The sequence below is a fragment of the Gracilinanus agilis genome, chromosome 2 (assembly GCF_016433145.1).
Source record: "Gracilinanus agilis isolate LMUSP501 chromosome 2, AgileGrace, whole genome shotgun sequence".
Classification (NCBI taxonomy): Eukaryota; Metazoa; Chordata; class Mammalia; order Didelphimorphia; family Didelphidae; genus Gracilinanus; species Gracilinanus agilis.
In genome coordinates this window covers 509,110,054-509,132,836 of record NC_058131.1, presented here as the reverse complement: position 1 = coordinate 509,132,836, position 22,783 = coordinate 509,110,054, and the positions used below count along the sequence as shown (strand labels likewise).

The 22,783-nt window shown below is 39.6% G+C and overlaps 1 protein-coding gene across 2 annotated transcripts in view; it reads right to left on the bottom strand.

Moving 5' to 3' along the window:
* FBLN5 (fibulin 5) overlaps positions 1-22,783 on the bottom strand; it is a 151,352-nt gene that overhangs the window by 50,239 nt on the left and 78,330 nt on the right. For both annotated transcript variants that reach the window (XM_044665044.1, XM_044665043.1), the window contains exons 6-7: positions 6,937-7,053; positions 97-216 (exon numbers count right to left, since the gene is read on the bottom strand). In XM_044665044.1, the coding sequence (XP_044520979.1) occupies positions 97-216; positions 6,937-7,053 (237 nt within the window). The remainder of the gene's footprint in view (positions 1-96; positions 217-6,936; positions 7,054-22,783) is intronic.

The window sequence follows — 22,783 nt, the reverse complement described above, 5'->3', positions numbered from 1 at the left end:
GTGCCAAAAAGCAGGAGGAAATATCTGTGAAAGAACCCCATCCTCTTCCCAGGCCACAGACACCGATTGGAGTGTAACCCTTGTGAAAGCCATTACCACTGCAGTGGACACCATCGTCTTCAAGTTCATAGCCAGGGTCACAGCGGCAGATGAAAGAGCCAAAAGTGTTGATGCAACTCTGTACACAAGGGTTCTCCGTCATGCATTCATTCACATCTATGAAGGAAACAGAGCTCATTATTTTCTTTTTTTTTTTCACAACATATCTTCCATGTTAAACAATGCAGACTGATAAAACCGAAAAGGATCATAGAATTTAGAACTATAAAGGTCATTAGAAATTACCTAATCCCACCTCCTCATTTTGCAGAGGAAGAAACAGACCCAAAGAGATTTTTAAAAAATTACACAGCTAATTAGCAGCAAAGTCTGGCTTTGAACCCAGGTTGCCTAATCCAAAGCTCCTAGTACATCTTACTACCTTTCATAGCTATAATCTGGTTGTAAAACCTTAAACCCTCATACAAATGAGAAAGAGTACTGCTGCTACTCAAATAAGGTGTGTAGTAAATCTTTATGTTTTTAAAGCCACTGAGGTGGCTTGGTGGATTGAGAACCAGACCTAAAGATGGGAGATCCTGGAATCAAATCTGATCTCAGATACATCCTAGTTGTGGAACCCCAGGCAAATCACCTAATTCTTTCGCCTTGGAACCAATATACAGTTTTTATTCTAAGATGGAAGGTAAGAATTTTTAAAAACAATTTTTTTAAGGCTAAAGAACCTAATTCTATATTATCCTCAGCCAAAATCTCAGCTCTGCCATTAATTCTCTGTGTGACCTCATGCAAGTCACTTCATCCTTTTAAGACTCAATTTCTTCTTGTGAAAAAGGCAAGGGTGAAACTAAATCTTCAAGAGGCAGCAGAACAGAGTGACTAGACTTGGACTCAGGAATAGCTGACTTCATACCCAATCCAATAAGCATTTATTAAATGTCCACTGAGTTCCAGGCACTGTGCTAAGTGCCAGGGGTTCAATTAATTTTTTTAAAGACAGTCCTTACCCTTAAAAAGTTTAAAATCTAAGGGGAGAAACGACATACAAACCAAGGCTAGAAAGTAGGCTGATGGGACCCTGGGGGGCATCCAATGTGGTGGCATCTTTTTCTGTTGGAATTAGGTAGAGCAGAAGATGGAAAGCATAGAAACCGAGTCCAGTTTCTGCCCTCAGCAAAGGAAGGTCTCAGGAGGAGGTGTTGCTTCACTCTTCAGCCCTCAGTCAGAGGGGAAAAGAGGTTGAGGGAGGTAACATCGATAGAGGCTTGAGTTAGCAGCATAGTAGTGAGTTTAGAAGCGAAGAGCATCTCAATCCATGGAGTTGAAACCAGACAATAAATGCAAAGTAGAGTATCATATCTAGCAACTAGGTAATGCAGTAGATACAGAGCTGGACCTGAAGTTGAGAAGACTAGAGTTCAAATCCTGCCTTGGACACTAGCTGTGTGGTCCTAGGTAAGTCCCTTAACCTCTGTACTGCCTCAGTTTCCTCATCTGTAAAGTGAAGATAATGATAGCACCTGCTTCCCAGGATAAGTCACTTAACCGTGATTCTGCCTCAGTTTCGTCATATGTAAAATGGGAATAATGACAGTATTTGCTTCCCAGGGTTGCTGTGAAAATATCTATAAAGAATTTTGCAAAACTTCAAAGTGCTATGTAAATGCTACTTACTGTTATATCTCATACTAAGGGAATTCTTTGTTCTCTTTGTCTATTCTGAGTTTACACTTGTGGAAACAGAATCCTTTATTCTCTTTGCCTAGTTGGAGTTGACACTTTGGTTAACATTAACTTAAGTACCCCTACTTAGTACCTCACTAGACTGAAGATAAGATTAACTCTCCTTTGTCTACCTTTTAAATTGAATCAACAAAAGATTGAATACCCTACTTGGGGCTAGGTGAAAAGCCAGAAAGATACTTGGAGAGCTCCACCCTTTTTTTAAATTCAGTCAGTCAGAAACTTGAGAATTCTTTGAAGAGTTCACACCCTCAGAAACTATTCAATCAGAAAACTGTGAACCTTTTGATGAGAAATTGCCCTTCAGAAGGTGAGAAGTCAAACACTGCCCCCCAAACCCTAACCACCCCCAATCCCCCCACCCCACCAGCAGTGCAATTTGGAAACAGACAATTTGGCCCCTGTGAAGAAGGGAGGAGACAAGAAGTCACCATAAAAGCAAGCTCAAACTCCCTCAGAGGATATGGTCTTTGAGAAAATAGTCTGAAGAGATTGTCTTCTGGAGATAGTCTTCTAACTGGGGAGAGTCTTTGAGGGAGCTTTGCTGGAGACTGTGGCTTGGATTGTAGGCTTGGAGCTCAGCTTCAACTTAGACTCTGACTCCTGGACTACTTTGTTGGGTGAGTGAAAGGCTGACTCCCTTCCTAGTTTCTTAAGAGAGTAGCTTCCATCTTGGAGGAGGCCCTGTGGTTACTCACCACCAGCCTTACCTGGTTGAGAGCTAATTAATCTCTGCCTGGATTAAAATAGGCTAGAGGACTTTTCTATACTCTTCACACTTCTCTACTTTATTGTTTCCCCTCTATTTTGGTAAATAAACTTCTGACTTGAGATATAATAATTTTGGTGACCACGTTATTTCATATAATTTTAAATTTAACCTTTATATCTAGTCATTCCAGTCATGTCTGACTCTTCATGATCCCAGTTGGAGTTTTCTTGGCAGAGATACTGGATTGGTTTGCCGTTTCCTTTATCTAGTTCATTTTCCAGATGAGGAAACTGAGGCAGATAGGGTTAAAGTGACTGACCCAGGGTCACATAGTGAATAAGTGTCTGAGGCCAAATTTGAACTCATATATAAAATGGATATAATGACAACATCTGTTTACCAGGATTGCTATGAGAATATCTATAAAGCATTTTGCAGAACCGTGAAATACTAACCATTATTATTATTATATTGTTATATCTCATATATAACTATGTAAGTGATTTATTATTTCTATGCCTCAGTGCCCATATCTATAAAACGAGGAGGTTGAACTAACAAAGGCCTTTAAGATTACTCCCATTTTAAAAGCTATGATCCTATAGATGCTAGTCTCCCTGACTCTAGGCCTAGCACTCTATCTACTGTGCCACCTCACTGCCCTGCTACACCAGTCATACCAGTTTCCTTATTGCCCACATCTAAAGGGGCCAGGAACCATTGGCCCTCTGCAGTGGAGCTAGAGCCCAGAGATGCTCAATTTTCAACCTGTTCCTCAATAGTTCCTCTAAAAGAAAAGCTCAGCTTCCAGTTCTTCAAGTCAAGAGTCCTAGATTTTAGTCTGGATGTAAATTCCCCACTTATTAGTTATTGGGCCAATCACCTCCTCTCTCTACGTCTCTGTTCCATCAGCTGTAAAATTCAGGTGCTAGACAAAATAAGGAAATCTTAGCTTAGAATCTATGAAGTTTTAAAAATATTTTAATAGCCATTTCAACACAGTTTCCTTTAATTTATATATATTTTATTTCAGGCACTTAAAAACTTTTTCTGAGAAGGGGGGCTTTTATAACTTCACCACACTACCAAAGAGGTCTATGACACAAGAAAGGCTAAGAACCCCCTGGCCCTGTGGTCCTGGTGAGCTCTATACTGGCAATACAAACATAATAGGAATTTCTCAGAATCATTTGCAGGCACTGCGTTGGTGGGGTGACTAAAAGAGAACACGAGATCAAACTCTTTAATGCTGATGCCTTCCTGTTTACCCAACAATGTAGATATGATCCAACTGATTGAGTCACTATATCCTTCATCTAATGTAGCCGAGCCAGGTCCAAAGCTTGCTGGCCAGGCCAATAATGGAGTAAAGAGGAAACTGTCCCTGTGTAGTCTGGTGACGGCCTCCAGACAAAGACCTCATTCTGTGTCTGCCCCACTGGCTGACTGGGAGTGTGCCAAGGCAGGACCCCCCACAGGACTCGCCCTAATTCCTGAGCTCTGAAGGCCATGTTCACTTCCTGAGTCAAAGAAAAGCTGGGATGGGAACTGTGCTGGCCAGTGGTGGCATTTGTTTTTCTGACTTATCAGCATTTGAATTGATTATGTGAAAACCAGACTGAACTTTTGTTCTGCTTTTGCGGAGACTTGGGTGGAGAGGGAAATTATGCAGTAACCTCTGTTCTGAGTTTCATGCTCTGGAGCCCCAGGTTTGGTGGGAAGGCTGCAAAGACATAAAAACTGCCCAAATGGTCCCTGCCTGAAAGGAAAATAGCCCACTCCTCCCACCATGGAGACCTTGAAGGCTTTTCCTGCCCTTAGATTGTAATAATTCACGTTTCTATAGTCTGTGAAGATTTACAAAGCACTTTCCTCCCAAAAAAGAGGCAACTGTAGCTCAGCAGTTAAAATCACTGCACCTGGAGTCAGGAAGACCTGAGTTCAAAAACAGCCTCAGACACTGTCTAGCTATGTGACCTGGGGCAAGTCACTTAACCTTTGACTGCTTGACAGAAGGATACACTGGATATATTAGGGAGATAAATAGCAAAAACCACTCCAGTATCCTTGCCAAGAGGACCCATGGACCGCTATGGTCCGTGGGGTCATGAAGAGTCAGGCACTCCTGAACCACTGAATAACAACAAATTTCTCACAAAAATCCTGTGAGACATTTCACACGAGTCTCAGAGAGGTGCACTGGCTTTGTCTAAGGCCATACAGTTTGGACACTTGGGGATGACTTGAAACCTGTTTCACTGGTTTGAACCCATTGCTGGACTGTGTTGTGATTCTCACTCCCCTCTTTGGAAAATCTACCCAGACTCATTCACAGAATCCCTAAAAATATATCCCTGAACACACCCATAAACTGTCAGGATTCCAATAACCTCTGTGAATGTTTTCTCCACCAACAGACCCAGGAAGAAGTCTAAAGGAAGAACAGTTTGCCATGTGGCTCTGTTCATAGCACCACAGATTTAGAATTAGAAGGAAACTCAAAGTCCCTTACTCCAACCCCCTTATTTTATGGATGAGGAAACAGAGACTCAAAGAAATTGAGAGACTTTCTTGGGATCTAAGGTGGGACATTTAAACACATCTTCCTAGTTGCAAGGGCTCTACTCACTGCATCACACTGCCATAAAAAAGCAGCAGCAGCTTTTTTGAATGAAGAAAGAAAAAAACTAGGTATTAATTAGCTAACCAGGTATAAAAGTAACAGACAAGTCATTCTCTTGATCCTGATAATTGATGAAATAGTACACAGCTAGGAAGAGTGTGTCCTTTCTTGAGTTTATTTATCTATTTATTTATTTATTGAGTTTGTTTATTTATTTATTTATTTATTTGGTTCAGAGAATTGGGAGAATTGAATTTATTTATTAGGTTCAGAGAATTAGGCAAATTTATTTTATTTATTTATTGGGTTCAGAGAATTGGGAAAATTAAGTTTATTTATTTATTAGGTTCAGAGAATTAAGAGAAAAATTGAGTTTATTTATTGGGTTCAGAGAATTAGGAGAATGAGACACTAGTGGCAAGAATAAAGAATAATTCAACTATAATGTGGGTAAAAGTGAGGTTAAAAAGTGATGAAACTAGGGGCAACAAGATAATTCAGTGGATAGAGTCAGATCTGGAGATGGGAAGTCCTAAGATCAAATCTGGCCTCAGACACTTTGTAGCTGTGTGACCCTGGGCAAGTCACTTAACCCTGGCTGCCTAGCCATTGTCCTTCTGTCTTAGAGTTGTTACTAAGACAGAAAGTAAAGGTTAAAAAAAATAGAAAGAAACTGATGGAACTGCAAGTCAATACCATTAAAACCGTGACAGTTTATGGGTGTGTTCAGGGATATATTTTTAGGGATTCTGTGAATGAGTCTGGGTAGATTTTCCAAGCAGGGGAGTGAGAATCACAACACAGGCCAGCAATGGTCAGCCCAGACCTGGGTTCAAACCAGTGAAACAGGTTTCAAGTCATCCCCATTCTGTATGAAGGAACTCGGAGTCAAAGCATCACGAGTGTGAGTATTAATGTGTCCATTAACACTGGTATTGGTTCTGTTCCTCCAGAGACTCTATATAGTCCATTAAGGAATTAAAGAAGCCCACCAATTTAATTAATCTAGCCCTGCCATTTGGCAGGAGAGGCCTATAAATCCGAGCCAAAACACTGAGGCATATTTGTTTAATGTGTACATAAGGGTAGGATTGAATGTCTAATGTACAGTAGAATATTTTATGGAATCATTTTTAATTTTTCCAGTCAATCTGGCATGGTGTTATTAGTGTAAGCCTTGAAAACAGGAAGACTGAGGTTAAGTTTGACCTCCAACACAGACTGGCTCTGTTCCCCTGCTCCAGGTACTTAACTTCTCAGGGTTCTAGGTATCTCTAAGATTGTAAGAGGGGCAATCTCAGCCGAGAGAGGTGCCTCACCCCAGAGTTTCCTAGATCGGTGCAATCACAAGAACAGTCCTTATTTCTTTCGAAAAAAAAAGAAAGGAACCACAGATCAGAAGCAGAGATAAGAGCCCTTTCTGAGAAGTTTGGTCTGGGCCCTTGAATTTGACTGTTGACACAGCTTCCAATGATTCAAGAGTGTAAATAAGGCCACTTTCAAGCATGAAACATGAAATACAGCCATGTCTAGCAAATCTAGGCTTTCTATGCACAGTTGGCTGAAGTTCTTCCCCCAGAAGGATTCTTCCCCCAGTAGTTGCCTCAATCACATAATTGAAAATCAGTGCTTGGGTTTTTGGATCATTGGCTGAAGGAGCAACGTGGGATGGGGAGACTTTTTGTGTTTCTAACATGTCTGAAAAGTTTAGGGTCTATACCTAAATTTAAAATAAAAATAAAACAGAAATAGAATTTACATTTTCAATTTTTTAAAGCTGTTACCGAAGGAGAAATACCTTGACAAGATCTTCCATCCTCATTGAGTGTAAAACCTGGATTGCATGTACAGGAATAGGAGCCAGGGACATTGGCACATAGCTGCTGACAATAGCCATAACGACACTCATCTATGTCTGCAAATGTAAAAGAGAGAAAAGCAGGTCAGGTTGCTCTTGGTTTTTCATCTCTATCTGCATTCTCGTCTCCATCTCCATCTTCATCTCCGTTACCCTTGTTCCCTTCCTCACATCAGTATCACCATCACTTACTATCTCAAGCATGCATTACCACTACTACCAGCATGGTAGACTGGGAGGAGCCTAAGCCTAAAAGTCAAGGGATTTAATTTTGAGTTCTGACTTTGCCACCAATATGTTTCATGTGTGACCTTGAAAAAGTCATTTTTGTGTAGTTTGTTATTTTTTTTATTTCCCTCAACTATAAAATGAGATTAGATTAAATGATTTCTAGTTTTAATGTTCTAGTTAAAGAACTAAAGAACTGTGAACATTAAAACTAGAGATCATTAAATCTTGATTAAATTAAATTAATTTATAAATAGTTATAAATTAATTAATTATAATTAAATTAATTATATTGAAATTTAAAAATAAAGGGTAAAGTTGTTTTGAAGAACTAGAACACTAAAACTAGAGATTATTTAATCTATCACCATCCTAATGTTTGTAACATTATTATGGCTTCAAAAGAAGGTCCCTTCCCTAAACAAATTACTTTTATGGACGTGGCTAGGAAAGACCATATAAAAATAACTAAGGACACATACAATGCAAACAGAGAGGCATCCCCTGTATAAAGTTGTCCTCACAAAATATCATTTCACAAAAACACTATAAGTACCATTATAAACAACACCCCAGTAAAAATTCAGTGATCCACTATAATAGCATTATATTTTACAGCATTTATTTCCTTGTTTCTTTGGAACTAACTGATCCTAGTAACATTTTTTCGTCTAATATGTTTTTGTGTAAAAATCATCAGGTGAACAAGCATCATTCTCCAGTGGATAAATGCCTAAAGGAGAGAAACAAACATTTCTCAAAAGAAGAAATTCAAACGATTAACAACAATTGGAAATATGGATACAAATACTTAATGAGACAGAAAAATCCAAATAATTTGGGTTTTATTTTATCTTCAACAAACTGACAAAAAAAAAAGACAAAATTATGCCTCAGTGTTGGAAAGATAGACTATGTAGTTGGTGCAACTGTCAACTGGCTGAACAATTCTGGAAAGTAACTTGAAAGTACATATTTTTTAATGATTAAAATGTCAATACTCTTTTGCTCAACATTCCTACTTAGGCATATGATCCTAGGAAGTCAAGGAAGGAAGAAAGAGCTGAGGGACACACGAATGTTCTGGTTAATATTTAATAGTTGATTCTCTAGGGAGGAAAATATATACATAACAAATTTTTGGTTTTAATTGGCATTATTAGCATTTTCTCCAACACATTAAGTCTAGACAGTCAATAAAACAATAAACCAAATGTGTTTTGCTGATTTCTGAGGCATAAAATGTTCACCCAGAAAACTTAAAAATCACTTTCACAAGGGATAGATAATATGAGCTCACTCCACCATGTAACTGAGTATACATTGATATGTTCAGAGCAGAACTTTTAAGAGCAAAGAATGGAAAACAAATTGTGTTAATGAATCAAATAAAATTTTAATATACTATAAAATATGACGACTATAAAGAATTTTTAAAAGGAATGGAAAAACATTTGAGCTAATGCAGAATAAAATATTCAGGGAAACAACACACACTATGAGAGACATGATAGGAAAGCGTTCTTCTCTCCCTTATTTAAATAAAGACTTGGAGGAATAGGGATATAGAACATTGACATTAGCATCATATTTGGTTGATATGTTAGTTTTGCTTAACTGCTGCTTTTTCTTTCTTTTTTTCTGTTATAAGAGATAATTCAATGGGGAGAAATACATTCAAACATGAAGGTGATATTGAAAACAAAAGCTATCAATAAAAAAATTTTTTAAAGAAGTTTTTGTTAAAATCTGCTTGTATGCCATGTCCAAGACCCTGGTGTGAACCCTTAAGTATCAATTCTAATGCAGGAAAATAGTTGGAGCAATCTATAAAAATCAGATGTCCCAAGAAAAAGACATCAATACCCATCTACCTTTCACTGATGTAGAGAAAGTAAAGAGAGTGGTCCCAGCACCCGTACCCTTGTGAGTGTCTGCATATCCATTGCAGAGAGTGGAAAAAGCTCACCCCCACAATAAAAGGACAATGATTCAAATAACCAGATTGCAGCAGGCAGTCATTTCCTTGACACTTCTGTCACTATACTTCCTGATCTCTGGACAGATCTCCCTGGCATGAAAGCCCTTTCTGGTCCCCAACATTCCAATCTCATCTCAGTTCTTGGCTTTGGTATTCCTGAGAAACCCTTGCTACTGTCCTGACCTAACTTTGGTTTTCTCTTAAGCATTGGACTCTACCTTTTTTTTTTTCTCCAAGAAGGGGATACACCTTGTTCCTGAAATTAATAATCTACCTGGGGCCTGTCTGCATATGTTAGCTCCCTTCTGGAGGCTCGATAATAAATTCCTTGAGGACAAGAATTATATCTCATGTTCATGAGTACTGTTACCTCCACCCCAGAAGCAATTAATTTAGTACCAAACACATGAGAGGAAAAAAATTTTTAATTAAATTTCATTTTTAAATGTTTTAATTAAATTTTTAATTAAATTTCATTTAAAAAGCTGTGAAGACTATCCCTTATTCCTAGAATTCACCCTTCTTCATTTATATTTCTTAGAATTTCTAAAATCCTTCAAAATTCAATGTAAATATCCTTCCCACAAGAGACCTTTTCTGACCCTCCCACTCACCACCCCACCTATTAATGCTTTGCCCTGAAAAATTACTTTGTATTTATTTTTGTTATTTTATACATATGTATATGTGTACATATTGTTTGCTTTGTAATAATATGACCTTTTTGAGGAAAAGGACTATTTCATTTTCCTCTTTCTATTCCCAGGGAGTGTTTAATCATGCATGTTGATTGAGCTAATGATTCTCATATGCTTTGCTAGTCTTCACTGATGCCTTATTCCAAAGCCTTATTATTGCATAAAAAGGGGACCTACCTTGAGTTCTCAAAAGCTGCATCAGCAAAGCATAAACTTGGACAAGTCCTACCAAGCTAGAAAGGCCTGGAAAGCTAGGATGGCTCAGGGATGGATGGGTATATATGAGCTTAGCTAGTGTCTGTAAATTCAGAGAACCTCATTACCAATTCCCCAAAGGATGATAACTTTTTTTAGGCCGTTGCAACTCCCCAAACTCCTCTTTTGAGCAATGGAACAGTTGTGATCTGTGGAGGGAACCCACACCCGTGGACAAAATTAATTGTTCTTGAATACTGAAATAGGATTTACAGGGATTTATTATGAGGCAGATATGTGGTACAAATGGGTGAAACACTGGATTTAGAGTCACAAAGATCCAAATTCAAATCCTGCCTCAGATACTTAAGAGCTTTGTGTCCTTGGAAATCACTTGACTTTTCTAAGCCTCCGTTTCTTCATCTGTAAAATGTAGATAATAGTTGCATCTACTTTATAGGTTTACTGTGAAGGTGAGTGAGATCATATATATAAAGTGATATATGCAAACCTTGCAGGGTAATAAAATCATAGCTACTTTCATTGAAATTAGAGTTGTGCCTTCTACATAGTGTTAACTGGAATTTGGGAAATGCCATCTAAAAGTATATATATATATATATATATATATTCTATGGACATGTGGGGACCTTAAAAACTACATTTCCCATGGTCCAACGGGTTCCTGTTTTGGATTACGTATTCAAGGTGAGGGACAGCTTTAAATAGGGGGAAGTGACTTTGAACTGGTCTCTTTAGCTACCCGGCACGCGAAGGTACGAAAGGTAAAATGGCTAAGGCAGGAGTTTGAATACTTACAGGCGCGTGGTCTAATGATTTTATCTCTATCAGCATGGCTTTAATTAAAATACTAATTTCTATATTTATATCAGTCTTTATTATTTTTAATTGTAACAATAGTCATCACCGAGTAAATGTTGAATGACTGGATGCATGAATGGATAAATTAACGAGTTAGCTAATTAATTTGTTTGTATTACCTAAGTATACACCAGCAGTGAGTGGTGGCCCAAGCTTACCATGATCTCCTGGGCTAGAGGAAAGGGGAACAAGCCTGAGTTTAAAGACTGACCACTAACACAGTCCAAGGCGGGTAGAATACACGCAGTCAAGAGAGTGGACTTCCCAGCTGCGGGATGCTTGCAAGCTCTTGATACCAAAGAACCAAATCTTTTCAACTTTTTTTTCTGAGGTACTTGACTAGGACTTGGCAAAACTATCATCCTATAGCTTAATTCGGGTGTTTTAACAAGCAGTTATTAAGTGCCGAGTATGCACCTGGCACTCTCCTAAATGTTTTAGCAAGTCTGATGCGCCGCTTTCAGTGTCTAAATTTACTAAAGTAACTAATCAATAGCTCTTACATCAGATACTGATGCAAGGCCATTCCTACATCTAGCCCTTTGTCTGACGGCTAAACCGTGGACTTTGGAACACCCAAGGAAGGCTATACAGCTTCAGCAGAGATCACAGTTTTTTGCTGGCTGAACTGTAAAAATGTCGCTCATTTTATTTTCCCTAAAGTTCTCCCTTCTGGTTCCAAAGCCCTTATTTAAATGTATATGTGTGTCTAAATATGTAATATGTGTATGGATGCATATGTACATATGACTGTCACGGGAGGGGATGAGTTAGCCTAAAACAGGAAAAGAATCCCTAGTCTAGTTCCGATGAACTCCCGGCCAAGGTCATTAAGGATGAATGTGTTTGGCTGTCAAGAACAAAAGATTGGTTTAGGAGGATGCCGGGTAACAACTCAACTGGGAGACATGTGAATGCAATCAACACCACCATGTGAGGGCAAAGGATGGAGTCCCTCCTCGAGCCAGAAGAGACAATAAACACTTGATAAACACAGCTCTTGCCCCGTCTGCGCTGTCCCTGGGGAAGCATCTGCCTTTGGAGGTCCAAAAACCCTGTAAAACATCACTCAGTCAATGATGTCTAGACGACTCATAAACCTGCTTAGACACACGGTATTGGTGGGCTTATAAGGACTAGCTAATGTGGAGCAGCTACATAGCACAATGGATTTGGAATTAGGAAGACTCATCTTTATGAGTTCAAATCTCCCCTCAGGCACTTACTAGCTGGGTGACCCTCAGCAAGTCACTTGAACCCAGCTTGTCTCTCAGTTCCTCATCTGTAAAATGAGCTGGAGAAGGAAATGGCAAACCACTTCAGTGTCTTTGCCAAGAACACACCAAATGGAGAGTAAACAAAACAAAACAAAAAAAAAACATATTTTTGGAATGGAATTTAAAAGATTGACACTTTCATTCTGCCCCCGACTCATTATAATGCTACTAGACAGCTTGTCCCAGCAGAATGATTCCTCCAGTATATTACTGTGAGATTCTGGAAAGCATGTCGCAAATATAAGTAGCCACCCCCTAATCCCACTCCCTTAGCAACTTCATACATAAAACCTTTCTTCTGAGGTAAAATTCTCATCATCAGTTTTCAGAGGAAAACAAAGGGTTTTAAAAGTTGCCTTTAAGAATATTTAGATTGTCAGAAGGAATCGTGCTAAATTACACTCTGATTAGTTGTAATCATACTAATAAATCTCAGTTCTGGAGAGCAGCTAATAAAACACATCTTCTTCCTTTCATTAGAAATGTGGAGGGCAACTGGGTGGCTCAGTGGATTTAGAGACAGGAGGTCCTGGGTTCAAATCTGACCTCAGACACTTCCTAGCTGTGTGGACAAGTCACTTAACCCCCATCACCTCACCCTTACTACTCTTCTGCCTTGGAATCAATATATAGCATTGATTCTAAGATAGAAAGTAAGGGTTTATTTTTTAAAATTAAAAAAAGAAAGAAATGTAAAGGAATATGGGCCCTCAGTCAATGGGTCAACAAGCATATATTAAGGGCATCCTATGAAGCAAGCACTTTATTAAGCAAAGAGGATAAAAAGAAAAGAGAGAGGGGTTGCAAGCTGGGAGCTAAGATGGAGGAGTAAAGGAATGCTCCACTCTGCTGATCCCTCCACATACACAANTTGTGATCTGTGGAGGGAACCCACACCCGTGGACAAAATTAATTGTTCTTGAATACTGAAATAGGATTTACAGGGATTTATTATGAGGCAGATATGTGGTACAAATGGGTGAAACACTGGATTTAGAGTCACAAAGATCCAAATTCAAATCCTGCCTCAGATACTTAAGAGCTTTGTGTCCTTGGAAATCACTTGACTTTTCTAAGCCTCCGTTTCTTCATCTGTAAAATGTAGATAATAGTTGCATCTACTTTATAGGTTTACTGTGAAGGTGAGTGAGATCATATATATAAAGTGATATATGCAAACCTTGCAGGGTAATAAAATCATAGCTACTTTCATTGAAATTAGAGTTGTGCCTTCTACATAGTGTTAACTGGAATTTGGGAAATGCCATCTAAAAGTATATATATATATATATATATATATTCTATGGACATGTGGGGACCTTAAAAACTACATTTCCCATGGTCCAACGGGTTCCTGTTTTGGATTACGTATTCAAGGTGAGGGACAGCTTTAAATAGGGGGAAGTGACTTTGAACTGGTCTCTTTAGCTACCCGGCACGCGAAGGTACGAAAGGTAAAATGGCTAAGGCAGGAGTTTGAATACTTACAGGCGCGTGGTCTAATGATTTTATCTCTATCAGCATGGCTTTAATTAAAATACTAATTTCTATATTTATATCAGTCTTTATTATTTTTAATTGTAACAATAGTCATCACCGAGTAAATGTTGAATGACTGGATGCATGAATGGATAAATTAACGAGTTAGCTAATTAATTTGTTTGTATTACCTAAGTATACACCAGCAGTGAGTGGTGGCCCAAGCTTACCATGATCTCCTGGGCTAGAGGAAAGGGGAACAAGCCTGAGTTTAAAGACTGACCACTAACACAGTCCAAGGCGGGTAGAATACACGCAGTCAAGAGAGTGGACTTCCCAGCTGCGGGATGCTTGCAAGCTCTTGATACCAAAGAACCAAATCTTTTCAACTTTTTTTTCTGAGGTACTTGACTAGGACTTGGCAAAACTATCATCCTATAGCTTAATTCGGGTGTTTTAACAAGCAGTTATTAAGTGCCGAGTATGCACCTGGCACTCTCCTAAATGTTTTAGCAAGTCTGATGCGCCGCTTTCAGTGTCTAAATTTACTAAAGTAACTAATCAATAGCTCTTACATCAGATACTGATGCAAGGCCATTCCTACATCTAGCCCTTTGTCTGACGGCTAAACCGTGGACTTTGGAACACCCAAGGAAGGCTATACAGCTTCAGCAGAGATCACAGTTTTTTGCTGGCTGAACTGTAAAAATGTCGCTCATTTTATTTTCCCTAAAGTTCTCCCTTCTGGTTCCAAAGCCCTTATTTAAATGTATATGTGTGTCTAAATATGTAATATGTGTATGGATGCATATGTACATATGACTGTCACGGGAGGGGATGAGTTAGCCTAAAACAGGAAAAGAATCCCTAGTCTAGTTCCGATGAACTCCCGGCCAAGGTCATTAAGGATGAATGTGTTTGGCTGTCAAGAACAAAAGATTGGTTTAGGAGGATGCCGGGTAACAACTCAACTGGGAGACATGTGAATGCAATCAACACCACCATGTGAGGGCAAAGGATGGAGTCCCTCCTCGAGCCAGAAGAGACAATAAACACTTGATAAACACAGCTCTTGCCCCGTCTGCGCTGTCCCTGGGGAAGCATCTGCCTTTGGAGGTCCAAAAACCCTGTAAAACATCACTCAGTCAATGATGTCTAGACGACTCATAAACCTGCTTAGACACACGGTATTGGTGGGCTTATAAGGACTAGCTAATGTGGAGCAGCTACATAGCACAATGGATTTGGAATTAGGAAGACTCATCTTTATGAGTTCAAATCTCCCCTCAGGCACTTACTAGCTGGGTGACCCTCAGCAAGTCACTTGAACCCAGCTTGTCTCTCAGTTCCTCATCTGTAAAATGAGCTGGAGAAGGAAATGGCAAACCACTTCAGTGTCTTTGCCAAGAACACACCAAATGGAGAGTAAACAAAACAAAACAAAAAAAAAACATATTTTTGGAATGGAATTTAAAAGATTGACACTTTCATTCTGCCCCCGACTCATTATAATGCTACTAGACAGCTTGTCCCAGCAGAATGATTCCTCCAGTATATTACTGTGAGATTCTGGAAAGCATGTCGCAAATATAAGTAGCCACCCCCTAATCCCACTCCCTTAGCAACTTCATACATAAAACCTTTCTTCTGAGGTAAAATTCTCATCATCAGTTTTCAGAGGAAAACAAAGGGTTTTAAAAGTTGCCTTTAAGAATATTTAGATTGTCAGAAGGAATCGTGCTAAATTACACTCTGATTAGTTGTAATCATACTAATAAATCTCAGTTCTGGAGAGCAGCTAATAAAACACATCTTCTTCCTTTCATTAGAAATGTGGAGGGCAACTGGGTGGCTCAGTGGATTTAGAGACAGGAGGTCCTGGGTTCAAATCTGACCTCAGACACTTCCTAGCTGTGTGGACAAGTCACTTAACCCCCATCACCTCACCCTTACTACTCTTCTGCCTTGGAATCAATATATAGCATTGATTCTAAGATAGAAAGTAAGGGTTTATTTTTTAAAATTAAAAAAAGAAAGAAATGTAAAGGAATATGGGCCCTCAGTCAATGGGTCAACAAGCATATATTAAGGGCATCCTATGAAGCAAGCACTTTATTAAGCAAAGAGGATAAAAAGAAAAGAGAGAGGGGTTGCAAGCTGGGAGCTAAGATGGAGGAGTAAAGGAATGCTCCACTCTGCTGATCCCTCCACATACACAAAAACAGAAAACAAATCGCCTCAAAACAAAGGAAAGCTGGAGGAATAGGTCTCTGTGGGGTCAGAGGAGAGAGCAGCCCCCGCAGCATCTCCTAGGCTTGGCAGAACTTGGAGCAGCCTAACCTATGGTGGCTCTGCCAGAAGCAGTGAAGCTGCAGAAAGGGAATGAGCCCCATGGCAGAGAAGGCAGGAAACCTACGGCCTCTCTTGTGGCAGCATGAGGCTACCTGAGACTACAGGAGAGCAGAGAGGGCCAACTGGAACTCCAGTGACCAACTCCCTCCCAGTGGCGGCAGAGTGCCTAAGGCAATGGAGCTCAGGGCTGGAGACCTGCCCAGGCCAGGCCCAAAGGGAAGCAGCAGAGCAGGGATCAGACCATCTCATGGAGCAGCTTGACAAAAACTGCCTGGAAAACTGAAAAGCAGTATGGCAGACATTGGGCATGGACCGACATCTCACACCAAACACCAGGATAAATTCTAAATAGATACTTGATGTAGGAAATAATGACACCATTAACAAATCAGGGGAACACGGAAAAGTTTATCTGTCAAACTTATGGGAAGAATTTATGACCAAACAAGCTTTAGAGAACGTTACAAAAAATGAAATCAATCATTTTCATTTCATTAAATTAAAAAGGGTTTTACAAATAAAACCAATGCAACCAAGATTAGGAGAGAAACAACAAATTTTCCAATAAAATTTATAGCAAGTATCTGGCAAAAGCCTCATTTCTCAAATATATAAAGAACCTGAGTCAAATTTAGATGACTACAAAGTATTCCCCAATTGACAATTGGTCAAAGAACATGCAGTTCTCAGAGGAAGAAATTAAAACTATGCATGGTCGGGGGCAGCTGGGTAGCTTAGTGGATTGAGAGCTAAGCCTAGAGACAGGAGGTCCTAGGTTCAAATCCAGCCTCAGACACTTCCCAGCTGTATGACCCTGGGCAAGTCACTTAACCCCCATTGCCTACCCTTCACTCTTCTGCCTTGGAGCCACTACACAGTATTGACTCCAAGATGGAAGGTAAGGGTTTAAAAAAAAAATTATGCATGGTCATGAAAAAAATGTTCCAAATAACTATTGATTAGAGAAATGCAAATTTAAACAACTCTGAGAAACTACCTCACACCTAAAAGAGAGGCTAGCCTAGAGAAGAGAGGTCCTAGGTTCAAATCCGGTCTCAGATACTTCCCAGCTGTGTGACCCTGGGCAAGTTACTTGACCCCCATGGCCCACCCTTACCACTCTTCCACCTAGGAGCCAATACACAGAAGTTAAGGGTTTAAAAAAATTAAAAAAAAAAATAAAAGAGAGGCTAACATGACCAAAAAGGAAGAGGAAAACGTTGGAGGAAATATGGGAAAACTAGACACTAATATATTGTTGATGGAACTATGAACTGATACAACCATTCTGGAGATCAGTATGGAATCAGGCTCAAAGGGTCACAAAACTGTGCATACCCTTTGACCCAGAAATACCACTACTGGGTCTATATCCTAAAGAGATCAGAGATAAGGGGAAAGGACCTACCCAAGCCAAAGTATTTTTAGTAGTTCTTTTCATACTAGCAAAGAATTGGAAAATGAGGAGTTCATCATTGAGAAATGGATGTACCAAGCCATAGTATATACTTGTAATGGAATATTATTGTGCCATAAGGAACAATGAACAGGATGAGTTAAAAAACAACTATAAAGACTTATATGAACTGATGCAATGTGAAGTGTGCAGAACCAAGAGAACAATACGTACAGTAACAAAGGATGTAAAATGATCAAAGATGAAGGACTAAACTATTATCAGCAAAGCCAGTCTCCAAAGGACTCATGATGAAAATGCTGCCCACAGCCAGAGAAGGAACTGCTGGAGTCTGAGTGCAAATCCAAGTAGGTCATCTTCCACTATATTTCCTTCATGAGGTCTCTGTTGTACACATATGTCTTCTATCATGACAAGAACAATATAGCAATATGCATTACATGAAAATACAAGTATAACCTATATCAGACTATTCATCACCTGAGAGTGGTGGAGAGAAAGTAGGGAGAGAGAAAATCTGAATTTTAAAATGACAAAAACAACAATCAAAAAGTGTTTCTACATGTAACAGAAAAAAAAAAAGTAAAAGATGCAGCAAAAATAATTTTTAAAAGAGGGAAAAGGGAGAAAAAAACTTGCCCCAAAGGTCTAAAAGGATAGACAACTTGAAATGACTAGATTCATGTGAGGTACATGCAGATTAGATGAAAGGCAATCTGGGAAGAAAGCTTTAGCATCTGGGAGGGCTCAGAAGGTCCTCCTGTAAGAGGGGAGATTTCAGCCGAGTTTGGAAGGAAGATGGGAAAATTAAGAGGCAGAGGTGAGAGGGTAAAGCATTGCAGATATAAGGTTCAGACAGTGCAAAAGCCCTGAGATGGGAGATGGAATATCAATTTGAGGAATGGTGCACAAATACTATGAGATATCAAATCACAGAATCTCAGACCTGCAAAAGACCTCAGATGACATCTAGTCCAATCCATATCTGAACAAGAATGCCTTCTGTCATATAACCAGCAAGTAACTAGGGGTTCTAAGAAGGTGAGGTAAGAAGGAATGGAGACAGAATGGAAAGTCGTGGACAAGGAAGGAAAGAAGGAAAGAAGCATTTATTAAGACTCTACTATGTTGGTGGGCATTATGACTCATCCAGGGTCACACAGCCAGTACGTGTAAGATGTGGAATTTGAACCCAAATCTTCCTTGTTCCAAGGCTAGCTCTCTATATACTACTTCTAGTTCTTCTCGGTAAATAAAGAAGGGTTAAAAATCTAGGAGAGAGGGGATAATTGAATGTGAAAAACCTTAGAGGAGACAAGAAAGGATTACACTCTCTCCTGGTGCTATCTTTACAAACACTTCTCTTCTTTCAAGGGCCACCTCAGATGCCATGATCTCTAAAGAACTTTCTGTGAACTCTGAAACTAAAAATTATTTCTCCCTTCTCCTATTTTCCTAGGGCAGTTTGTCTGGATCTTTCTTTTATGTCCTACAGCCTACCTTGTATTATGCTTGTCTTTATTACACATTGCATTCTGTCCCCCACGTTCCAGATACTAGAATGTAAAAGAAGTGTGTTATTTATTTTTGTATTCCCAGCACCTAGTACAGTGCCCTATGCACATAGTAGGTACTGAATAATTATTCATTCCATTCCATTTAACTGAATTCATTTTGACTGACACTTGTAAGATGGTGCCACCTGCTGGAATAAATATTTCAGGCAAGGCTACATTGTCCATCTGGGAAGAGCATAGAGGAGCAGCCCCCTCTAGAAATTAAATGGCTGCAATTTTTGTTGCTCCTGGTTAGTAAGGCTGATACTTCCCCTTCCCTGCTAGCTTCTAATTCGATCCCTGGGAAGCTGAGTTAAGGGGCAAAAGCTTAGAAATCACTGTTATCAAATATGTAAATCAGACACATCAGGAAAAGATAGCTAACACTAGAAGAGAAAAGTGAGACGAATCTAATAAAATTAAATTTAAAGGAATAAATGCAAATTCCTACCCTTGGATTCAAAAAACAAACAGCACAATGACAAGGCAGAGAAGGTATGCCTAGAAAATAGGTCATTCAGAAATGAAGTGGGAGTTTCATTTGACTGTTTGCAATGTAATATGGTAGTAAAATGTTCAGGCTATCTTAGGTTGCATTAACAAAAACATCTAAAATGTGTGCTCACTTTGACCACACATATACTAACGGGCAGGAGGTAGCTCATTGATTAGAAAGCCAGGTCTGCAAATGGGAGGTCCTGGGTTCAAATTTGACCTCAGATACTTCCTAGCAAGGGCAAGACACTTAACCCCAATTGCCTAGCCCTTACTATTCTTCTGCATTGGAACCAATATGCAGTATTGATTCTAAGCCTGAAGGTAAGGGTTTGAAGAGATTAATAAAAATTAAATGTAAGATGTTATGGTTCTACTGTATTCTACCCAGTAAAATCATACCTGGAGTATTAAGTTCAGTCCCTGGGCACCATCTCATAGAAAGGATATTGAAAAACTGCCAGCCAGCCAGAGGATAGAATTTTAAATCGTGATATAAATTGATTGTCTGAAGAAAGAGTTTATTTAGCCTGTAGCTGATAAGTGTGGGGATGTAGTTAGGGAAGGCATGCTAGCTATCTTTAAGCACAGGGAATCCCCAAAGTCCAAGGGTTTTATAACTGCACTAAGACGTTTGGGCCATATTGTAGTCAGAGTTGTTAAAGAAACTTGTTCTTCTTGGTTATCCCTTGGAAGGGAGAGGCAAAGAAGATTCCAGAACATTCTTCTTTCTTCCTCAATTAGTTCCGTTCCAGGATTAGTCTTTCCACAACTCCTGCCTCATACTAAAAGAATTCAACATACATAGCGATATTCCTTTAACATTCTAACTTCCCAGTTCTTCAGAATCACTTAATTCTCATGTCTTACTCTTCCATCTCACTTTAGCTATATACAGTGGCAGTCTTAGCCTTGATTTTGTGATCACTCACAAGGGTTCTTCTTTCATGTTCATGAACTCCAAAACTCCTTTATCTGGTCATAATCTTTTATCATTCTATCTTTCCCTTTATTTTATCACCCCAATCCTATTCTCTGTCCATCAACATCATTGCCAGTCCCCCACCACTGTAGAGGCTGCCATTTGTCCACTTGAATTAGAGGTGGACCCACAGGAAGTGACCAGAGACACTATCTCTTCAAGTATGTTGGTTACTTCCTGTTGGGGCACTTCCCCCTTTGAACTTGGTGCTGAAGGTTCTCGGCTGAGACCTCAGGAAGCTTCTACTCTGAGTGGTCACGTGGGTAAGTTAGGCTGACTTCCTTGGCCTACCTTGGCGTTTTCCAGAGTCTGCCTTAAGTAGGCTTCTAGCCTCTCTGCCTCTCTGATTGTTAAGGCCTTGTGGCATGTGAATTAGTTTAATTAGCCTTTTAACCTTCTCTCTCAGTCCAGGCCTCTGCAGGCCTGTACTAGCCTCTCCCTCTCTTTATTTCCCTATCTTTTACCTTCCTAATTGTAAATAAACTACCTTTAACCCGATCCTGACTTGGGTCTATTTTAATTATGGAATCAATCTGAATTATTGATTCTTGGAAGCTACACTTTAAAAATATAATATCTAAAATCTCCCTTCTTACACTATGGCAAATGCCTCTTCCCTGGAACTGATAAATCCCATTTTGCCTTCTCGACCAGCTCAGAATCATTTTCACTAGAACATCCTGTCTCTGTTACAAATAGTCCCAGCAGGTAAAAACTTCTCCCCAAAGATACTGCTTGGCATCATAGAATAAGCCCCAGAGTTGGAGTCAGAAAGATGAGGCACAAGTCCCACATCCCAAATCACTAGCTATGTGACTTTGTGCGAGGGACTTTATCCCTTCTTTATTTGTAAAATGGGGATGGTATTACTAGCACAATCTAACATATAGGTCAGTTGTAAAGAAAGGATTTACCAAACTTTGAAATATTTCTATTAATGTTATCGTCATCATCATCAACATTATTATTTTTGTTGCTATGGGTCAGTCTTTTAAATTGTATTTGGCTCTTTGTGATTCCATTTAGGGTTTTCTTAGCAAAGATACTAGCGTGATTTGTTGGTTCCTTCTCTGGTTCAGTTTACAGATGAGAAAACTGAGGCAAACAGAGTTAAGTGACTTGACTGGGGTCACACAGCTAATAAGTGCCTGAGGTCAGTTTGAAACTCAGGCAGAAGAGTATTGCTGACTCCAGGCTTGGCACGCTATCTACTGTGCCACGCAGCTGCCAGCGTCATTACTTTTATCAAGTGATAAAACAGTCAACTCTGACCAAGAATTTCTTCCTTTTCCTTTTTACTATGTATGTTTAATCTTCCGGTTTCTGTCTCTCCCTCTCTTTCTCATGCATGTACATCCACATATAAGTCATCCAACCTCCTGACTTACACCTGACATCCAGCCTCCTGAGATACACCTGAGGTGTATCTCAAGGACAATAAAAGTCCAGAATTGAGTCTAGGTGAGTCAGACAGGATCTAAGTGAGGTCATGTGCCTAGCCTTCATCACGGTACTTTAATACTTGCAAGGGAGGAGGGAAGACTGGGAAACAGAAATGGAATTAGTCCAAGGATGAATGGGCAGGGAATCCCATTCTTAGTCCAGCCTGGGCTGTGTGACAGCAAAGTCCAGCTATGGGAAGCAGGGGGAGGGTGGTGGCAAAAAGCCTATGCTAAAAAACAGAAGAGGAAGATAAAGGCAGCTCCTCAAAATGGAAATTAAAGGGGTCCCCCCTCTGGAATTTTAGGGTTTTTGTTTTTTGTCTTATTTTTAAAATTTTTAGAGCTAATGATAACCACTTCAGAATTTAGTTCAGCACACAGGCTAAGGTCCAGTAAGGCAGCCTAGAGAGAAGGGATCACACTAGAAGACTTCTTGAAGGAAAGGCATCCTTGAGGTCATGTGTTATCTATCACTGGTTACTTGGCATAAAAATTAACTCTTTGAAAGATTCCCTTAGCAATGTGTGGCAGATTGCATTACATCACAGAAGCTTTGTCCTTGGAAAAGAAAAATGACCAGGGGGCAGCTGAGTGGCTCAGTAGATTGAGAGTCAGACCTAGGGATGGGAAGTCCTGGGTTCAAATCTGACCTCAGACACTTCCTAGCTGTGTGACTCTGGGCAAGTCACTTAACCCTCATTGCCTAGTCCTTACTGCTCTTCTGCCTTAGAATCAATACATAATAAGACAGAAGGTAAGGGTTTTTTTTTTTAAAGAAATAAACAACTACCATGATATATTCT